Genomic DNA, 16,841 nt, shown 5'->3' with positions numbered 1-16,841 from the left:
GCTTTTGTTTGGAATGCTACAGAATAGGATATCAAATCATATTCAGCAATGGTTGAATATATATACACACCATGGATGTATACACACACATATATATTTTCAACCATATATGTTACTAAGGTGCTGTGGATTGAAACATGAATAAAAGTGGAGTTAGTAGTCCACCATGTGGTCGTGTCTTGGCTTGAATAGTAAGAGAAAAAGAGTTGATTATTGAAGTAGGCCTACTTTTCTTTTACCATTCAAGACATGACCACATGGTGGACTACTAACCACTTATATTCATGGTTCAATCCACAGCACTTTAGCCCCATCTGGCGGTGTAATGCTCTTATCTGAAGTACGTTCACTACTGATGTGTTTCATCAGAAGCTGCAGTAGCCTACATTACACCACCAGATGGCGCTACTGCGCCGTGTCCAGACGGGGAGATGAGTCCAGGCCTGAGAATTCAGCTTCCCATTCCTCCTGCCGCAGACACACAACATGGCGGACTAGGAGAGGCAGACGACGCGCCCGGATACAGTGAATAAACGGTGGGATTTGCGTCCTGCTTCTGCTTCAAGGAGGACGACGAGACGCACGTTTCGAGAGAAGACTCTTGGGAATTTCCAGGAATTTTGTGGCCAATCTAGGGACGCGTTTCCATCAACAACCTCACCGAGTTTTCTCCTTCCCAGTTTGTCTGTGAGTCCCAGATCCTTCCTCTCTCTCCCTCTCTCTCTCCCTCTCTCTCTCTCTCTCTCTCTCTCTCCCGGGCCCCCCACCCCGAACACACTCCTGCTCACCCCGAACACACTCCTGCTTTACCCCGAACACACTCCTGCTTTACCCCGAACACACTCCTGCTTACCCCGAACACACTCCTGCTTTACCCCGAACACACTCCTGCTTACCCCGAACACACTCCTGCTTCCCCCGAACACACTCCTGCTTTACCCCGAACACACTCCTGCTTACCCCGAACACACTCCTGCTTTACCCCGAACACACTCCTGCTTACCCCGAACACACTCCTGTTCCTGGGGTGTGGAGGAGACCGGGGCCGGGGTGGAAACGTGGAAAAGGGGGCAAATAATCCCAACTACTGCCCGTTTTCACTTTCACACCGGGCGAAACAGGAACCGCGGTGAGTTTATCTTTGTTCTGTGATTAGTTGTGAGTTGTTGCATGTTTCGGTGTGTTTGTCACCCAAACAAGCACTTTTTACAACGCGTTTCTCACCGTGGCGAGTATCTGGGGGAGATATGAGATGAGAGAAGAAGTGTGTCTGGTTTGGATCACGGTGAGCTCCCCCGGTGCGTTCGGAGCGACACGAACCGAACTAGGCAGGCAGGGAGGGAAATTTAGCGGGTGGTGGTGGTGGAGGGGGGGGTGGTCGAGGAAGGAAAGAGGGCTCCAGCATACCTCCATCAGAAGTCAGCCCAAGAGATACCCAGAGAGATACCAGAGAGAGAGCGTGTTTCTGTAACAAAGCCAAGTGATAACAAAAGGTGATCCAGTGCGTTCCGCCCCGCTGGGAAGTACACCGAGATGATTCGCGTCGCTTTTGTTGCCATGTTTCGAGAGGATGGTGGGTGGGGTGGGTTAGGGGGGGTGGTGGTGGTGGGGTGGGGGGGCTGCGTGGGACCACAGCCCAGGAATTAGGTCATTTGAAACGGACCCATACCCTCTCAAATCACAACAGATGCGTCCCCCCCCCTTCAAGCATACGTGTGCATCTCGATCACCCTTCCCCGGTTCCTTATCGCTTTAGTCGCGTTCCCGTTATTCACTATACGATCCGGACAGTACAGCACTTTGGAGATGCATATGAGCCACCGTAGGCCACTGGTGCTCCAGGCTACTAGGTTAGGTTCACTTTATTCTGGATTGACTTGTAGTTTTAAAGGAACACCTTTAACCATTTTGCTCCCAGGTTGTTGCGGTTGCCAGGTTTGCTCGAAACATCTCACTGATGCAGGTCTCTACTTGACAGCCGTGCTATCTTGATAGCTCTGTACTCTCTTGTCAGTGTGGTTGGATATTTAGGTGCACACTACTCACTCGAAAGCGTCTGTGGTCTAGAAATGTACGTTAAATACTATATAAATACAATGCTAAATGATTGCTATGCTCCGGACGGAAGAACATGGCGTAGCAGTACATCGATTATCCAATCAATACAAGTGAATGAACTACATGGAGCTGGCACAAGTTTTCAGAGGAGCTGGTGGAGGGGGAAAGCCTTTTATAGTAGGCTAGGCTTGTTGGTCAGAGCTTCATAGTTTGTGCTTTAAAGCTTTTGAGTAAATTATGGTTTGGAAAAAGCTCTCTCTCTAACCCCTTGGGACACCCAGATCTCCACGAAATATCTGGACCAAGGCCTGCGTAGAATCCACCAGTAGGACTTAGCCCAGGAGTGTGCACACTGCCCAGAGGATGGATGACAGTCTCTTGCCTAAATCAAGCTAACATGATGATTTCCCAGTTAAGTCAATGGAAACGCTATCACTGAGATTGATAAGATACAATTCCGCAATCTGCTGCGAAAGGGATGGATTAAGAAGGCTGCCTGGAGGGGAACTAGCACTGATCCCAGAGGAAGTATGGGAGAGAGTAGTGTGATATCTGAAGCTGGGCCGCGTTGCGTTCGTCCCTGGCCGGAGCTCGACTCGTCGTGTCTGGAGCGCCTCGGCGAGCTGCCTTCAGCCGTTTCCCCTCTCGAGAGCTCGGCCAGTCGCGTCTGAACCACCCGCCCGCGTGCGAAGCCGTGGCTGCTTCTTATCTGACGTCGGGCTCGTCAGAGCTGGACCAGCGTAGCGCGGGGGCGGGCAGGCAGGCACGCCCGCCCTGACCTGGACAGGTCGTGTCTGGACTTGTCACACTCCCGGCGTTCCTCCAAAAAAAACCACAGTGGAGACACCTCCAGCCACCGCTGACACAGCTGGGGAACAACCCCGTCCTGAACAAAACCCCTCGGCTCGTTGGGCCCGTGGACTCACTCATACATTCGGAAGGGGTGGATGTAGGTTTGGGAAGGAGAACAGTGTGTTACTCTGAGTGGTGGAGAGGCTATTGGCCACCATGACCAGGCCTAACTCTAGACTCAGACAGCGAGCGACGAGGGCGACAGTGGTCGCTATGGTTGCGTGCGTGGCGTGGCGTCGCCAGCTCCCTGGCAGCCGAGAGCGGCAGATGCCAGGGGGGGGGCGGGTCATTCATGTGTCACTCACATTATTGAAGATGTATTCCACTGCCATTCTGAGGTAACCTGATCTGCTATTGGTTGCCGCTTCGGCGATGTCGCTGCTAATTTGCATAAAGTCGAACTCTGCCCAACTTCGAATCTACGCTCAGATCGCTGGCAACGCGTCGCTCGCTGCCGCCGAGGCGTCCGTCGCCCTGTCGCCAGCTTCCGTGGAGAATGAATGGCAGCCGACCGCTCTCGGCGCCCAAGTCGCTCGCTGTGTGAGTGCACAGTAACGGTCAAATGGCTTCCAGTCCACATAGCCTATCAGAGAACAAGGTAGAGGTAGCCTAGCCTATCAGAGAGCAAGGTAGAGGTAGCCTATCAGAGAGCAAGGTAGAGGTAGCCTATCAGAGAGCAAGGTAGAGGTAGCCTAGCCTATCAGAGAGCAAGGTAGAGGTAGCCTAGCCTATCAGAGAGCAAGGTAGAGGTAGCCTAGCCTATCGGAGAGCAAGGTAGAGGTAGCCTAGCCTATCAGAGAGCAAGGTAGAGGTAGCCTAGCCTATCGGAGAGCAAGGTAGAGGTAGCCTAGCCTATCAGAGAGCAAGGTAGAGGTAGCCTATCAGAGAGCAAGGTAGAGGTAGCCTATCAGAGAGCAAGGTAGAGGTAGCCTAGCCTATCAGAGAGCAAGGTAGATGTAGAGTGTTTTAGAGTTAAAGATAGACAGGTCTAGGTCTGCTACCTTTATATTTCAGTTGAATCTTTTCACATCATTAGTGACAGGTTGTATACATTGCTGGGGTTTCTGGCTTGGGACACGTGATGAGATGGAGGGAGGGAGATTTGTTTGTTTATATCACTTCACCGGCAATATCACCCTTTGGTATTGGCCTAGTTTCTAAGCCGTATTGGCCTAGTTTCTAAGATGGGCCGTATTATTTTTGGTTGGGTGTGTGCTTTAAATTTCTCAATGTCGCACTGCTTATGCAATACAGGCGTTGCGGGTTCCGGGGTGGGGGTGTGTGGATTGGGCGTTGCGGGCAGCGAGTTTCCACCACGTAGGCCTACATGAAGTAGCAGAAGAAAATTGCTGCGTTTGCGATGTACTTTGCATGTCTAGTGACGCGTGATTCGCCTGAGCGATATCGAGAGAGCAGTTACATTCAGGGATTCTTCTGTTTTCTAGACGAGTGATGTATTGTGAGGTTTCTTTATTTTTCCCCTCACGCGTGACGAATGGGCGATTAATTGAGACGACTCCATTTTTGAACTGATCAAGAAACTTGATCTAATAAGCCTTGATCGAATCTCCATGTTTCCTTTGACCTTCCCAGTACACGTAGAGTAAGTAACAGCTGCTACACAGCATTTACAGTATCTCTCGTCTTGGTCTAGCAGCTGGACAGTTCGTGGGGGTGCTGGATACTTGCTGGAACCTGTCCACAAGCTCACAGTTACAGTAGCAGCTCGGTAAATAAGGCGGGGGCTTTTGAAATTATTAATTAAATATGACAATTTCTCTGTTTTTGAACGTAATCATATGGTGAGCTGTTTGGAATGTGGCCCCGGGGCCGGGGGGCCACTCAGAGCTCGTAGGGTCGTCCAACCAGCTTTTAATTGATGTAAAAAATAACGAAATAAAAATCACCAAAATGTAGAACAAGGTTTGCACCCGACAGCAGTGACACAGCATTTTAGACGGTTCCAAATCCATAACCAATCTTAGCCTTAATACCTGCATTAACTAGGCTAAGGCTATTGACTACTGTTTCATTAAAACAATTCAGAGATATTTTCAAAAATTATTATTATTAAAGAGTTTTTTTTTAATGGTTTTATGTCTTTTCCACTCACTAGCCCACGTCAGTCCAGCAGGTCTGACCGTTCTCCGACGACCCCTCCCCTTCCCGTACGGATTAGTTAGTTCCAACGCTGTAATTAGACGCCCCATCAGCGAGTCTCAGTCGGTCTCTGGCTGTACCCCCCCCACTAAAGACGCCGAATTTAGATACCGCCTCTGACCAACCGTCTCTAGACCTCAGGATGTTCCGGGTCTCTCTTCCGGGTCTCTCTTATCACACACAGGAAGACGGGGGCAAGAAGGGAAGGATGGCCATGACAGATACCGACACTTCGGAACGGCCCCCCCCCCCCCCAAGCTATTGGATTGTTGGCGAGGACAAACTAAGACAAAGAACCAGTTAGAGGAGAGAAGGTCGGGGGGGCGGAGCCGGGGGCCCTCCATCTTGTGTCACGGAACTCCAGTTCCGTCGAGAGATGTAACTGAATCAGGACTGTGTTTCTGAGGTTTGACCCCGCCGGGTTGCCGTAGTCCTCTACAAACTCTGCATGTTAAGAAAACGTCCGTTTAGAAACACAAAATCAACCTTCCAGCCCGTGTGTTTAGCTTCAAACGTGCGTGCCGACCCAGGACAGCGATCTGGGGAAGAGGCCCCGGAGTAGCGAGCGTGGGTTCACGGCCCCCTCCAGCCCGCCCTGGGGGGCCCCCCACAACACAGCCCCAGGGTCAGAGCGGCTTTGTGGGTGAGGCCGCCGTTAGCGCCGCCACATCCTCTCTCGCGCCGTATGATGTGGGCCCCGGGGACCGTAAAAAGGCCCCTGGCGCGCTCTGTGAGAAACCCCACAACAAAGCAAGAGAGCAGACTACACACACAGGCCTGGCTGACTCACCAGGCTCCGCTCACTGAGACGTGACGTTTCCTGGGCCGCGCCGCACGCTCTAACCACCGTGAGCTAGCCCGCGCGCAGCTAGCGAAACCTGGTTTAGCCGCAATGCTAATCCCGGCTCCCTCCCTCCCTCACTCTTCATAGGCTTCAAGTATTATGAATGAGGCTTAAGTGAACACAAACCATACTAGTAGGAGTAGTAGCCCCCAAAAAGGGAAGTCCAGAAAGGATTGTGGGTGGTGTATGTGGCACTGAGAATGTATAATCTGCGGTCTGTTTTCGGGCAAGAGTCCTTGCGGCCCCTGGTTAAAACCTCCACCAGCCCGCGATGAAGAGAGGCATTGAGAGTAGGGCTGTCACACCGGACCCACCCCAGGACACAGGCAGAGTATTAATACGCCATGAATGGCGGGACGGACAGACGGCCATTATCTTCGCCCTCCATGACTAGTGGGCCAGTGCACCCTGGAGTGAGCAAAAAAAATGGGATGTTTTCTCGCTGTTGAAATGGGTGAATCACGCCCCCCCCCCCCCCCACCAAATCTACTAGTCATCTCTGATTGTGTTCCTGCTGTTGACACAGCATCGAGGCCAGGGCCGGCTCTAGGGTTTAGGGATTGGGGGCAGGGGGGGGGATTTTGCGTATAATGGCCATGAAATTGTAAATTAATGTTGAGATGAAAGAATACATATTAAATAAATGGCTATGGTGTAAAATCACAAATGAACAATTTTCTTTTTTGGGGGGGGGGGGGGGGGTAATATGTTGCCAGTTGTCATAGGGCCCCTAGCAGCTGGTGGGGCCCCCCACTTGTAGCATGCGGTCTCAGGTAGGTGGCGCTAGCGCTGATCCAGGTCTTTGGGAGACTTCTTACCAACGAGGTTCCCAGAGAAAGTCAACTAACCTCCATGGATGACGTAGAGTAGGTTGATGGGAGCTCTCATAACATTCGGTTTAAATGTTTCTCGTTCACTTCTGATTGGAGATCATGCGACGGCCTCAATAATACGCCTTCAGTCTCAGCGGTCGTTCATTTCTGATAGAACTAGTCTGCGTGGTCATTTTAGCGTTAGAAAGAACAAACCCACATAGATTTTTGACCAAGCGTTGGGCAGGACGAGCACAGTAGCTCAGATGTTCACTCCAGATCAACGTGCGCGCTTAAGACGTAGACTGAGGGACTGACCAGGGGGGACTGACCTGGGGGGTCTGACCCGGGGGGACGGACCCTGGGGGACTGACCCGGGGGGGACTGACCCGGGGGTCTGTAGACTGGGGGACTGACCCGGGGGGTCTGTCTGGACACAGAGGAGTCTAGGACCCGGTCCCCAGAGAGGCGTCCGTGCGGAAGCCGGGGCAGAATGGAAGCGGGGGGGAAGTTCCGCACGCCTTTGACGTCATCGCAGCGTATAGTCCGCCGTCGGCACGGAGACGGCCTCGGCGTACCCCCGCGTGTCGGCGTCGAGCTTTGAAGTGTTTCTCTTACTGCGCTGACGGGAATTACCACGGGAGCCGCCCGAGCCTTGCGACCACACTTTCACACCGATTAGACCCGCGCTCGGCAACAGGCAGAGAGGGACAACGCGTTCATTAGTCACGCTGGAATCACCACTTTCACGCACGACACCACAGCCCCGTCCACAAAGTCGTCGAAATCGGAGTACGCTATTTGACTCGGTTGTTACTTTTGTGCGTGTGGAATCGCTCTGGAGATTTGTCTTCTAGGTAACTTCCTGAGGCGCCCTCTCCTCGGGCGAGCGTGCGTTAGCGCGGAGACGAGGAGAGGATGTTGGATTCGCTCGTCGGACTGGTTAGTTTGCATCGCAGAAGCTTTTCACAGCGGATCAGCTCTATTCTCACCGTGCTACAAAGTGGCTTTGTTCAAATCCCAATCGCTTAATTGGGATATTTAATTGGATGGAGCGGGACTGAAAGGGCCTTTAGATTGGGCACAGCTTGAATGGAAAAGAGCAGTGAGGCTTGGTGAACGTGAATAGATGTAGGTCGTAGGGTTGCAAATTTCAAGGAATTTCGTTAATCGATAACTGTTAACCTTAACGAAAGATAGTCGATTACTTGATAAGAACGTCCCGCGCCGGACTGCGCTTTTCTCGCTTCATTTTTGTGTCTTCCGCTGTGTCGTTGAAATTTCCCACCATCCCAATTAGCCTTCACTACATGGCGTGGCGCCCTGATGTGCAGTCAGACCCTAAATCATGATTACATTTCACACAACTCCCGTTGAAAACGTTCGTTTCCCCCCCAAAAAAGTAATGTTCCATTAATAAGCAATTAATCGAGTAACCAAATCTTACTCAAGCAAAGTTTTATCGACAATGAATCGATAGTCGATTAACTCTTAACATCCCTAGTCAAGTCTCTGATGTTTCTAAGATGTGATCTGTCGTTTCACCTTGCTACTGTTGTCCTATTGTATTCTCCTGTCAAACCCAGATGTGAACTAGCTCATGTTTAAAGGCGTCTATGTGGAAGGCTTGTGGGGTGTTGGTCAAGATGATACATTCAATAATGTTACCATGTACAGAAACTGTACATTTACATGACGAATATTGGTTATCTTCCGCATGTCCTGACTCAGACCCGATGTGATATTGATGGTAGACAGCAGGTGAACGTTTTGAACAGGAGCGGACCGGAGACCCAGAGAGATCCCGTCTCGATGCGTCGTTCTCAGAATCATTCCGAACAAATGAAAGAACGTATCCCAAAGTTCAGCGGGGAAACACGCTGTCCAGAGACGGCGGTCGAGGGAGTTCCACACGGGAGACTTGTTTAAGACTTGTTTTAAGCGAGAGGGGAGCACTCTCGCACCTTTCTCCATCCTGGCAAAGAGCGAGGAATGTTCTGGAAGATGCGCCAAGATCACAGGATGACCGTCCACCTGAAAATCCTTGATGCATTCTGAGGGGGGCAGCGCGCGCTAAGGCCTTTGAAATGGCAGCTCGTTTTTCCGGCAGCTTCTGTGTTTTATCTGGGACGCATGACCTAGGGGCCTGTAGATCTACTGGTCCATACAACTGTGAAACAAACATAAGATTAGTTGTTATCAATTCTGCATTCACGATGGGTCATTGTGTCATGCTATCAAATGACCCGTATTGATTAATGGTCATAATAGCATCCCACCTCCCCGTTTACAATGTAATTGTACATATTTTAACTATCAATGATAAGATAAGCATCACTCTAGAAGATGTACGGTACCAGGGGCTACAAAAAGTGGCACTATGTGTTGAGAGTAGCTGGACCTCTTGAATTAATAATATCCTCTGTCCATTTAAGTCACTGGGACAGCCACACACACACACACACACAGAGAGAGAGAAAGGGCTCGGGGACTTCTCAGGAGGCAAACACACATTTAGCTGGGTCCCGAGGGATTGATTCACTCAGACCTGTAGATCAAGCTGACGAGTTTGTCGTAATTGCCGTCGGCGTCGGCGTCAGACAGCGTCGGCGGCATCGACGCTCTGCCACATCACGCCGCTAGCCCCTACACGGGGTGACAACCAATCACTGGCGTGACAACAATGAGTCATACGCAATCAAGAAAGGTTGTTCGATAACGCTCTGACTCACACGAAACTCCGCCCATAAGTGTGAAGCTCAGGGGTTTGAGTGACGGGGGTTCCGCACCAAATTTAGTCTTGTTTGTTTAGCAGGTGTCGCTTCAATCAACCTTTAAGGTCGCTAACTGCTGATGTAATGGCTGCTGGAGATTTAATGGATTGGCTATTGTGTCATGGCTGAGTCATTGGTCATACTGGCGGTTGTTGCGCTAGGGGGTGGAGGAGGCGCTAGGGATGGGATGAGGCTTAGGTGTTGGTGATGGGGTTGCCGCCGTCTCGTTTTTTTTTTGGATGAGTTTAGAGTTTTGGGGTGAAAATCGGGCGAGACTGCAGGAGAAGGAAGTGGTGTCCTCTCTTTCTCTCTCTCTTTTTCTCTCTCTTTCTCTCTCTCTTTCTCTCTTTCTCTCTCTGTCTCTCTCTGTCTGTCCCTCCCCCTCTCTCTCCCCCTCCCTTTCTCTCTTTCTCCTCTCTCCCCCTCCTCTCTCTCTCCCTCCTCTCCCTCTCTCTCTCCCTCCCCCCCTCTCTCTCTCTCTCTTTCTTTCATGACTTTCCAGGAGTCCAAGTCCACCGCAGAGATGGAGGATGGAATCACCCCTAGAACTAACTCCGCCATGACTCCGCGTTTCAGCTTTATTACAACGGCGGTTTTTTTGTTATCATTAAAATATGGCGAAATATCATTCTCAAGCAAGGAATTAGATGATACACGTAACTGGTTGGGGCAGTCCAAAGATAGCCCTGTCCTGCGTGCGCTCGCTAGCTGCTTGTTCCTGCGTCGTCTTCAGGGACGGCGCATCCGCGTCGACGAACACCCAAGGCCACCTTTTTAATTTAGACACATCCTCTAAATTTAGCGCCCGGGATGAATCCTGTCCTCATTCAGCGATGGAAAACGCCACTAGAGAGAAATCCTCCCCCCGAGCCACCGCGGCCGAAAGATACGAGAGGAAAATGTCCTTCTCGAAAGGACTTGAATTGTTAATCTGCCACGGCGATGACACCCTCTTTACTTCTCTCGGTGACCCCGTCACCAACGACGAAGTCCCTCCCCCCCCCGTCGCCAACGACGAAGTCCCCCCCCCCCCCCCCCATTTTGTGATCCCATTCATCATCAACCTGATGCGGTAAAATACGATACACAATTGGTTATACCTTATTAACTAACCTGTCCAGTCAAATTAGCATCAATGAGATTGGGCAGTTTATTTTGGCTAAAGCATCGCTACTTTGCTGACATGGCTGGTCACTGTCCATAAAGGCGGTTTGTAAATGATAGCGTACTGATTCTAGTTCAGTACATGTTTGAGATAATCAGGGACAGGACACACAGGTCATTCTCAGGGGTCAGGCCGGGGTCAAAAGATGCTTTTTCCCTCATCTCTCCCCTTGTGAAATCCTTGATTGATCCGTGTCTGCAAACGTGTCCTTGCCCTGGGGGTCTGTCCCTGGGGGTCTGTCCCTGGCGGTCTGTCCCTGGCGGTCTGTCCCTGGCGGTCTGTCCCTGGCGGTCTGTCCCTGGCGGTCCGTCCCTGGGGGTCTGTCCCTGGCGGTCTGTCCCTGGGGGTCCGTCCCTGGCGGTCCGTCCCTGGCGGTCCGTCCCTGGCGGTCTGTCCCTGGGGGTCCGTCCCTGGCGGTCTGTCCCTGGGGGTCTGTCCCTGGCGGTCTGTCCCTGGCGGTCTGTCCCTGGGGGTCTGTCCCTGGCTCTGTCCCTGGGGGTCTGTCCCTGGGGCTCTGTCCCTGGCGGTCTGTCCCTGGGGGTCTGTCCCTGGGGGTCTGTCCCTGGCTCTGTCCCTGGGGGTCTGTCCCTGGCGGTCTGTCCCTGGCTCTGTCCCTGCGATTCAGTCGGCCTGGATTATCCCTGAATCAGGACTACTGGATTAAGCCTGGGATTATCACAGCTCAGTCAGTGAGACAAGGGTGGGATTACGGCAAAATCAGCCCCCCCCCACCCCCCCCCCCCCCCCCCACGCACTGTCACCCAACAACAGACTCAATCTCACCTCGCTCTTAGTCAGAGTTGAGCTGCAGTTCGCTCTAACTGCAGTCAGCTCAGGAATTCAAGCGTGACACTAATTCGGTTATTCCCGACAACACCAACATTGATTTTTTTCAATCGAAGCGCGTGTCCACGTCAGATTGCGACCATTATCTGAATCCTGATTCTCCGTCGGGCCAAAGAGCTGGGATGGTGACTAAACGCGACAGTGACCGTCGGCCAGAATGCGTCGGTGGCCAGACCGTAGTACACGAACCCGTGTGTGAATCTTCTCCGTCTTACCGCCGCGTTCCCCCACACACAGCTGGCTCTCCGGTCGCCCGCGCTGCCCGGGATGAAATGCATACACCAGAGGCCTTTTCCTGTTCCCTCGCCGCGTCCCAGAATAATGGTGGTCATTTATTATTCATAACGTTACAAAGCACCACCTGAACACGAGAGACACGCAGAACGCCGCGACGGGAATTGGTGGGATTTTGCAAACGTGAGCGATTTTTTTTCCCCTTTCGACTGCGTTTAGTGAATCAGTCTCAAAAATAATCGAGCAGAAAACGAGATAAAACAGAATTAGGACGTTTGTTTTCTGTCGGTTGGGTCAAACCTTTCATGGAAAATGTGGTGATACTGTTGTTGACCGATGTTGACAATTCCTTCGCAAATAACTGGCGTGAAATGTCGCCCCAAGTTTCACTCACCGATGTGACATTCTAAGACGATCGAACTGATAAAACTACACAACCAAACAGAGATTAAGATACAATTCTTTATAAATATTATAAAATGTACGTTTGTTTGTTTGTTTCTCTAGGACCACGCTGTGCGAATGAGTGATTGATGCCAACTTCGCTCCTTAAGGTGAGAGATTGTCATCGTGCTCAATAAACTTTTCTTTCAGCAATCCATCCTCTCCATATCACATTTGTTATGTTATTGTTATTAATATAATTAATTAATTATATATTATATATAATTAATTATATATAATATAATAATTATATATATATATATTATAATCATATTAAATATAATAAAAAATATTATTTTTGTATTTTTTTACTGAGGGTACTTAAATTTAGTTTAAGTAGATTATTCACCAAAATCAAGCAAGTGGGATTAGGATTATAGATTTATTTATTTTTAAGACCTGGATAATAATAATAATAATAATAATCCAGACGTAGCCGCCCACCCTTCTCTGTGACTGCGCTGATCTGGGGTCTGTTCTGTCCCCCTCCTCCCAGGGCAGTATGGGGGTGTGTCCCCTGCTCCTGCTGCTCAGTCTGGCCCTGGGGAGCTCCGCCCAGGGGGGCCCCGCCCAAGGAGGCCCCGCCCAAGGAGGCCCTGTCCAGGGACCGCCCGCCGCCACAGGTAAGACTCACTACCGGCTGGTTGGTTGGTTGGTTGATTGATTGGTTGATTGGTTGATTGGTTGATTGATTGATTGATTGATTGATTGATTGGTTTTTATTGTGGGTAAAACTGAATACATACATCAACGATGCAAGTATTGCCTAGAGGTTAGCACATTAAAGTAGTAAAAACACTTATTTCCAATGTGGTCCTTGGCCGCATATAACAGTACATCGACTAACAGATACATTCAGAACAATACAGAACAATACATATAAAAACACATTCATGTACACAATAAATCACAAATGTACTATATGAACCATGGTGGAACCATCAGATAAGAGTTCTCCTCGCCTTCGTCCGGTCCCCTCGGATCTCTTTCTGGTCCACGTTCCCTTCTGACAGAGTCTCCATCCACGTTCCATTCACACCCTCGTTCTTTTCTAGAACCTTCCCCTCCACTTGGCGGGATATTTTGACACGCGTAGCCACGGCTACACCTCAAGCGCAGGATAGCATAGCAGCCTAACATCTGCCTGATTAAAAATCAATTATGACCACTAATGAATAACGATACACGTTGAGATGACTTCTCCTACCGAATATGGATTATATCTTTGTGTTCTATTATATATAATTATGATGGGACAAAAGCTGTTTTCATAGGATAAATACAGGCCAGGTCCCACGATCAAAGGACACAGACCGTCATTCTCAGACGTCTCACACCTGTGGAGAGGAGGGAGGGAGGGAGAGAGAGAGGGAGGGAGAGAGGAGGGAGAGAGAGGAGGGAGGGGGAGAGAGAGAGGAGGGGGAGAGGAGGGGGAGAGAGGAGGGAGAGAGAGAGAGGAGGGAGAGGGAGGGAGGAGGGAGAGGGAGGGAGGAGGGAGAGAGAGAGGAGAGAGAGAGGGAGGGAGGGAGGGGAAGAGAGAGGAGAGGGGGGAGAGAGAGGGGGGGAGAGAGGAGAGAGAGAGCGGAGGGGGAGAGAGAGGGGGGAGGAGAGAAGGAGAGAGAGTAAACTACTCTCCTTTTCAGACGATAAAAGTGACTTCAGATTTGTTTGGGAGCATTCCAGTGTTGTCGAGTCAGCTGTGTGTGACGCCTCCAGGGCCAAAGCCGTAGGTGGTAGGGCTGTTTACACATCGTCATAGCGACGTGCGCTTGCGCAATAGTCAAATCGCTGGGCCTGCACTTTTCCTTCCTGCTATGTAGTCAAACTCAAACACGGCATGCTACAACATTTTTGCTGCTTGATAAAAAAAGGAAAAACTTGTATGATTCATGAATACATGAATGATTCAGACCAATCACGATTGTCTAGTTGAGTTTTTAAACGATGCTCAGCAGCCCTGCCCCGCCCCCGATGGAAGACGAGTCGAATAAAATGACAATGACAGAGAAAGGGGACGATTTAGTGGTTAAAAGAAAGTCGACGTCTGACGTTTGCCGTTACTTCGGCTACCGAAAGGCTGATGTAACATCAAGCCTGGCGACAGCACAGGTAGCAATCAATTAGCAATCAATTAGCAAGATTAGAAAAGATGACGAGACCTAATCGGGGGCTCCCACGCCTCGTTTTACATATCGCAATATATATCGCAAAAAAAAGTATATTGCTGCAATGTACGTTTTTTGTCACTATCGTGCAGCCCTTGTAGATGGTCTGGGTTCGTTTGGAGCGAGTTCAAGCGAAACGCTCGAGTTCACTTAAAACGATTGAAACCGAAAACGCCCTATAATTGGGCTCGTTAAGCGTAGGATGACGTGGCGTCTGAGAGAATCGCCATCGCTACAATTCACACCCTTCTCCATCTGTAGTCTTTCTGACTGACGGCCATGCAGTTTGCCTTGAAGGTGTTTTGCTTGAAGGTGAATGCGGGTTTGACCCCGGGGGTTTCCGAGAGGATACGGAGGCTAAAAGGGGATCTGAAGACCGTTTTGGACCGAGAATGGTAACCATGGTAATTCTGTATTTCCTGTTTTCTGCTTCCTTCCCCCCGGTAGGTCCAGTCCCGACCGCCAAGCCCACGGCCCCTCCCCCGCCCCTCCTCAACGCCACCGCGCCGCCACCCCCCCCGCACGCCGCCGACCACCCCGGCCCCCGCCGCGCCGACGGCCGCCGCCGCCGAGGCCGCGACCACGAAAGCCGCCGCCACCACCGCGGCGGCCGAGAGGGGCGTGTTAACGGCGGGTCCCGCCGCCACCCCCGCGCCCCCCCCCGACCCCCGCCCTGACCCTCGACCCTCCCCCCCCGCCCCCACAGACCCCCGCCCCGACCGCTGTCGTCGAGGAGGAGGCGGGGGGGGGAGGTGGGGGAGGCCAGAACGGGACCGCCGCGCCCCCCACGCCGGAAACCACGGACGCGGACGTGGACTACCCCCTGTACACAGAGACGACCACGGAGCCCCCCGAGGAGCCCCCCTCCCCCGACGCCAGCGACATTCCAGGTACCCCTCCCTTTAGGGCCGGGTCTAAAAAAACGATTCATCGATTCTGAATCAAATGATTCAGAATCGATTCATGAATCCCAAAATCGATCTTTTATTTAATGAATGAATGAATAAATGATCTTTAGAAACATCTTTAGACATGAAATAGCTTCCTCACTTGCTCCAGCACGCATGCGCACAGCGTGCTGGAACAACGATTGCGCGCTGTGCGAATGCGTGCTGGAGCAAGTGGGGAAGCTATTTCGTGTCTAAAGACGTTTCTAAAGATCATATTACAGAGGCATGTGAAAAACCACAACAGGCCTACGCTCTATGTAAGCACAACTAGCGATTCATCAAGACAGATTGATGAAAACAACCGTTTCACGGCAGAAAATAGATTTTTAGAAACTGCATTCTAAGTGCCCCGACTACCGCCATTACATGGATATAATGGCTCGCGCTGGATTTTACATTTCTTCTACATGCCTCCGAACTACACCAAAGTGATCTCGGAGAGTCAAACGTCTTATATGTCGTAAATAAAGTCCAGGTTGTCAAAAACGAGCATTGTCCTTTAACACGTATATCCGTGTTCAGAGGACTGAAGTCACCAGGCCCAGTGTGCATGAAGGATGCTGGAGAGATACGAGTTTAAACTTACTGAACTCATACCGGAAATTGAAACTAGGAACTGAAACTAAGCTAAGTGTATTGGCTATTCCCAATACACCGCCCCACTCCTCCCTCTCTCTCTCTCTCTCTCTCTCTCTCTCTCTCTCTCTCTCTCTCTCTCTCTCTCTCTCTCTCTCGCGCCACACCCACGTTGACTTCACAAAACAGGAAGTAGCTTGCGCCTGTATGCCGATGCTTAACGGTGTCTCAACGGTCACACCAGCTCAGCGGTCTCGTGGTTAAGAGTGTCCGCCCTGAGGTCGGGAGGTCGGGGGTTCGATCCCCGGCCGGGTCACACCAAAGACTATAAAATAAAAGTGTCATGTCCAGGGGGTGGACATCAAGCTGAGGACTCAGGAGATGGCTACTGTGTGTATAAGTCCCTCATCAAGGCGTGGGCACCAGCGGAAGCTGGCGATATGTACGAGAGATACAGAGTTTTCCAGAGCACGTTAAGCGACTCGACTTGAAAACCACGAGGCCGCGCCCACCGAGGCCGCGCCTCCCGAAGCACGCCCAGACGCCGTTCCCCCCCCCCCCCCCCCCCCAGGAAGGCCACGACCGGGCTGATTCCCCCCCCCCCCCCCCCCCCCCCCCCGAAAACGCTAAAACGCTCGAAAGACGGACCGCGTTTGGATACTCTTGAGATATCCCTTCCTTCCTCCCTACTAAACAACTGATCTCATAAGAGAGGGGATTAGAGAAGAGCGAGCGCTTGCACCCGTCCAGGCCCTGTCAGCTCTGACGTCCAGCCTCACGGGAGGGAGGGAGGGAGGGAGGGAGGGAGGGAGGAAGTCGGGTGTTTAAACTGGGCTCATACCCAAAAACTACAGCAAAAACTCCCAGGCCTGTATACATAGTTTCCTTGTTTATGTTTACCTGTTTACTGAGCTCTGAGTCTTGTCCAGTCGTCTGGTGCCGGATGTGAGATCTGACCGGT

General features: G+C 51.2%; 1 protein-coding gene across 1 annotated transcript in view; it reads left to right on the top strand.

The window, feature by feature from the left end:
* Positions 1–575: 575 nt before the first annotated feature.
* The window catches only part of LOC311315109 (uncharacterized protein), a 20,402-nt gene continuing 4,136 nt past the window's right edge, over positions 576–16,841 (top strand). The window contains 6 exon segments of the mRNA XM_084445710.1: positions 576–687; positions 12,253–12,299; positions 12,686–12,812; positions 14,802–14,977; positions 15,061–15,244; positions 16,294–16,322. Coding sequence (XP_084301836.1) covers positions 12,279–12,299; positions 12,686–12,812; positions 14,802–14,977; positions 15,061–15,244; positions 16,294–16,322 — 537 coding nt within the window. The 5' untranslated portion in view covers positions 576–687; positions 12,253–12,278.

Source organism: Borostomias antarcticus (assembly GCF_949987555.1).
Source record: "Borostomias antarcticus genome assembly, chromosome: 11".
NCBI lineage: Eukaryota > Metazoa > Chordata > Actinopteri > Stomiiformes > Stomiidae > Borostomias > Borostomias antarcticus.
This window is presented reverse-complemented; position numbering and strand designations above follow the sequence as displayed.